Genomic DNA, 4651 nt, shown 5'->3' on the forward strand with positions numbered 1-4651 from the left:
CTCGCAGAGCTCGCTCGGATGGGGCTTAGAGGCACAGACTCGTGGAATAGTTAAGGTTGGAAAAGGCCTCTAATATCGTCAGGCCCAACCGTCAGCCCAACACCACCGAGGCCACTAAACCGTGTCCCCAAAGGGCTGTGTCTACGTTTGGTTTGAACACCTCCAGGGATGGTGACCCCACCGCTTCCCTGGGCAGCCTGTTCCAATGCTTTGCCACCCTTCCAGCAAAGAAATTTTTCCTAATGTGTAATCTAAACCTCCCTCGGCACAACTTGAGCCCATTTCCACTCGTCCTATCACTTCTCCCAAGTAACAAGTGACAGGATGAGAGCAAATGGGCACAAGGCCTCTCAGGTAGTCGCAGAGAGCAATGGCTTCCCTCAGCCTCCTCCAGATTAAACAAGCCGTTCCCTCAGCTTCTCCTCATAAAACTTGTTCTCCAGATCCTTCACCAGCTTCGCTGCCCTTCTCTGCACCTGCTCCAGCACCTCAATGTCTTTCTTATACTGCAGAGATAAAGGTGCTAAGTTTTGCTCCTCTCAAGTACCACACGTACTATAGAGGTAACATATGTCCATAGTGCAAGTATTTATTCAAGCTTACTTACATGTTGCTGAATTCTTCGTTAATGAACAGTTTCAAACACGATTGCACGAGACCATCACTGAGTTCAATTTAAGCTGATAAGAGCTGAGCTTAAAATGTTATCAATATATAAACCACTTAAAGCCATGTGCAAGTTCTACAAAAACAACCTTAAGAGGGTTTGAAATCTGGGCTCTTCCAAAGTGAACGTAAACCGCTCATGTTCTCAAGAAGGGTGAAAGACCACCCACTCATCAATGTCCCTTTGAAGGTGCCAGTCATCTCTTCTCCTAATTCAGGTTCAATGCACAAAGTCCAATTTTCATCCTTTCGAATAATTCTTTCTCTTATCTAATAATAAAACTAACCACTCATTACTGGAGATAAATATTTATTCCAATATACTTGTGTTTGGCTTTGCCTCTTCTACAGATCATTAGATTTTTGCCAAGCATTACTATGTCTAAACAAGATACATCTATATGTGGGGAACTGTATGTACTAACACTAGCCTATGTATTGAATAACACACACGCATAAGAATAAAAACAGTTTATTAAAATAGTTACAAGGTCATATAACTCTTCACGATAAATAGTAGTTATATCTTACAGACAAAACCGAAAGCGTTTGTGTAGGAATGGATTTTTTTTCTTTTTTTTTTAAACACCAGCAAGGTGGATTTTTTTTGTTTTCCTCCTATTGTTGAATGTATATTTTATTACTCATCCACATGATCTTGAAAGTATTCATCCACAAGTGCAGATTTATCTTCTTCGCATTCCTGCCAAAAATAAAAGAAAAAAATGTAAAACTTGACTTTTCCCTAGTGGCTGTTTTACATTGTCTGTTCTGTGATGCTTTAATTCAGAAACCATGACAGGAGCAATCTCTAATATGGTTCCACAAAACAGGTAGCAGAACTTTCTGAAAAGCAATTTGTTTCTAGAGCTATCAAAATTGTATAGGTCAAAAACTAAACCCAGGTACAAAACTGAATTAAGAAACAAAATAAACGCACTGGACTTACTCCTTAGGACTTGGGCTGAATAATAAAACTAGAGAGGGCTTGGAGCAGATTTTAACACAGCAGTTTTCTACCATGTATTTTACATAATAGAATTGATTCCTAACCTGTAGCTCATATACAACAAATGGGTTCAACACAGGAATTATGAGGGGAGTTTGAACAGTCAAGTAGGAAGAAATGTCAGTAATCTTAACGGTCCTTTCTGAGCTCTGAAGTTTAAAACTCCATTATTTTTGAAAACCAAAGCATTACTTTTAAACAACCATTGGAAGAGCCCATATATGCAAGACAATATTGAAGAGTTTCAGTTTTGTAATTGTAAATGAAGACAATACAAGCACTGTCACTAAATGACTGAACCTGGCTTATTTGGAACCATACAAACCCAGTAATTTATTAGCAAGGCAAAGAATGTATTTGTATTACAACTTCTACTTTTTAATTTTTCTTCTCATCAGAAGTACTTTACCTTGGGTTCTTTAAATTCAAGGTCTTCTCCATACTGAATGGTAAAGTCTATGTGCTGCAAAACTATATTTATACTTTCCTCATCAGAGCGATCAAAAGGTAGAAATCGAACCATGCCATAGTCATCAATCTAGAGAAAGGATATGAAGGATGTTAGTAAGAAAATGCAATAAATTAGTTCTTAATTACAGCTCTCTAAGCCACCTCCTTAACCCACACTTATGTCTTCTTTGTGTGACCATTTAAAGTCACACAGCAACCCAATGGCAAGACCCCACGCAGAATGCCTGCCTCGCAGTCCAAAGTTCTAGATGGTATAAAAAGCCAGAAACATAAGGATTTTTTCCAAAACTTCTAAGAGAACAGGATTAACAGAAAATGTATTGGCTGTAATCCAAATTAAGAATCTTATATCAATCTGAAAAAAAAAATAATCAAAAACTTGAGTTAAAATAGGCAAAAAGTAAAATGCTCAAGTGCCTGAAAATCTTTTGGATCCTGGCTTTGCTAAGTCAGGTAGATAAACACACGGTTTCAGTGTGGGGGGGGAAGAGTTATTGTAGCACATACAGTATCTAGAACAGCAATGCAGTCAGCAGCCACACAGTATGGTTTATAAACGCAGGACTGAATTTAAGGGTACCAGTCAAAAAGCAATATACCTACCAGCCCACATATAGATTTAGTCAGTTTTTTAAACATTTTGCTTTTCAATATATTTGTAGAATCTTCAATCATGGAATACATATCTGGATCTAAGTACCTGGGAGAAACAAAGTCATCATTAACATTGAAAGAATCCTTGGCTGCAGAGTGTAAGTTTTAAGTATGCTAATAATAAATTGTAAATACACTAATATTATTAGCGTATTTTCAACTTATTAAGTTGTAAATGTGCTAGCCAGACACACATTTAGAGACTACGTTCGATATAAAGCAAATGCATCTTCTCCCATTCCAAAAGAATATGTCTTAGCTATGAGAAACATTAGACTGAATTTTGAGTGAAGTTTACCTCAAGGTATTACCCTACAGAGTCACTAATTTTTTTGGAACTTACTTTTCTATTTCCTTCTTGGCTTTCTTGCTCAACAAATCCATTTTGGTCATGATGTTAATCTGTGGAATCTCTAGAGATATCATCGCACTGAGTGCTGCCAGGATCCCGGAGATAAACTGAAGAGTATGAAAATGATGTCGTTAGGTACAGAAAAATGCGCAGGACACTCAACCACAGAGCAAATCTAGTTAATGAATATATGAAACGTGGCCACAAGGCCAGGTGGGGAGTCCTTATCTCTGTTGGAAACGGGAGGTGCTGAGCTTCCTGTTTGCCATCTTACTTCCAGAACATCACGTGTGGATCTGCCAATAAAGGGGCATGAAGAAAAACCAAAGCCCTTCTGAGGAATTTTACTATACGGGGGAAATTGGCCTGCTCTCTCTCCAGATATGAGAAAGTTCTTGTAGAATCACAGAAGAATTTAGGCGGGAAGGGACTTGTAGAGGTTATCTGTTCCGCAGCACTACGCGAAGCAGAGCCAGCTTTCAAAGTCAGATTAGGTTGCTCGGCGTTTTGCTCACTCAAGTTTTAAGCATCTCCAAGAATGTACATACAGTATCTCTCTGCGCCCCTGTTCCAGTCTGACCACTCCCACAATGCAGGGTTTTTTTCTTTGCATTCAACTGCAACTTTCTTTCTTGCAACCCATGTCTGAGGCAGCTGAAGGCAGCACTCAGCTCTCCCTCGGCTTAGTGTTCTTCCCTCTTGGCTAAACAAACCCAGCTCCCCACACTGCTTGGATTTCGCGTTCTTTATCAATACGAACTTTTACAACAGATTTGGAATGGATACCTTAAAAGATTCCACCATAAACTGAGAATCCACAAGAAAAACTCCACAGACGCGGAATTCCCACTGCTGAAGCTGCTCCACCAGCTGTTTCATCACAGGCAGATGCGTATAGAGTTCAATCTGACCTAGGGCACACGTAGGACATTAGTATGCAGAAATGTGATGCTGTTATTTATATAAATATGGGCACTGCATTTAATATGAATAAAAGGTGATAAGGAAAGCATCTTTCTTTTCAGACAACTCTATATTTGGATGAACTTGGAACAGAGAAGTGCCATTGCCATGGCATTCCCACAAACAGAGCAGTGACCCAGACTAGCCCGAGACCAAAATCACATATGGAAGTGACCCTGATAACTGCTCATTATGAAAAACAAATAAGTGTGAATGACTACTACCACAAAAGAAACAAAAAAGAAACCCCAAACCCTACAAGTTTTATATTGCATACGAAGGAGGGTCCCAAACCTCCTCTGTTTACCTGGGCAATCGAACAGCACGTAGTCATCCTCCACGTGCCCGAGGCTCTCCTCCAGCCAGCTGAAGTTATTGGCGAAGTACTCCATGCAGAACACCAGCCCGCCAGACCGAACCTCAAGGATTCGTCTTCCATGACATCGTCCACTTCGATTAACTCGCGGATGTCTGGAACGACAGGCAGGCGAAGCAGGCCGGGCGGTTCGAGCTCCTTTGCCTACCGGCGGTGCCCG

The 4651-nt window shown here is 40.2% G+C and overlaps 1 protein-coding gene across 1 annotated transcript; it reads right to left on the reverse strand.

The window, feature by feature from the left end:
* Nucleotides 1–1306: 1306 nt before the first annotated feature.
* On the reverse strand, nucleotides 1307–4635 carry GPN3 (GPN-loop GTPase 3; the record flags this gene model as incomplete). Its single annotated transcript, XM_009873610.1, is given in 7 exon segments — nucleotides 1307–1369; nucleotides 2085–2213; nucleotides 2750–2846; nucleotides 3144–3259; nucleotides 3939–4063; nucleotides 4423–4527; nucleotides 4530–4635. Coding segments are annotated over 7 exon segments (741 nt in total), but the record flags the coding sequence as incomplete, so codon positions are not given.
* Nucleotides 4636–4651: the final 16 nt, after the last annotated feature.

Source organism: Apaloderma vittatum, unplaced genomic scaffold, assembly GCF_000703405.1.
Source record: "Apaloderma vittatum isolate BGI_N311 unplaced genomic scaffold, ASM70340v1 scaffold31257, whole genome shotgun sequence".
Classification (NCBI taxonomy): Eukaryota; Metazoa; Chordata; class Aves; order Trogoniformes; family Trogonidae; genus Apaloderma; species Apaloderma vittatum.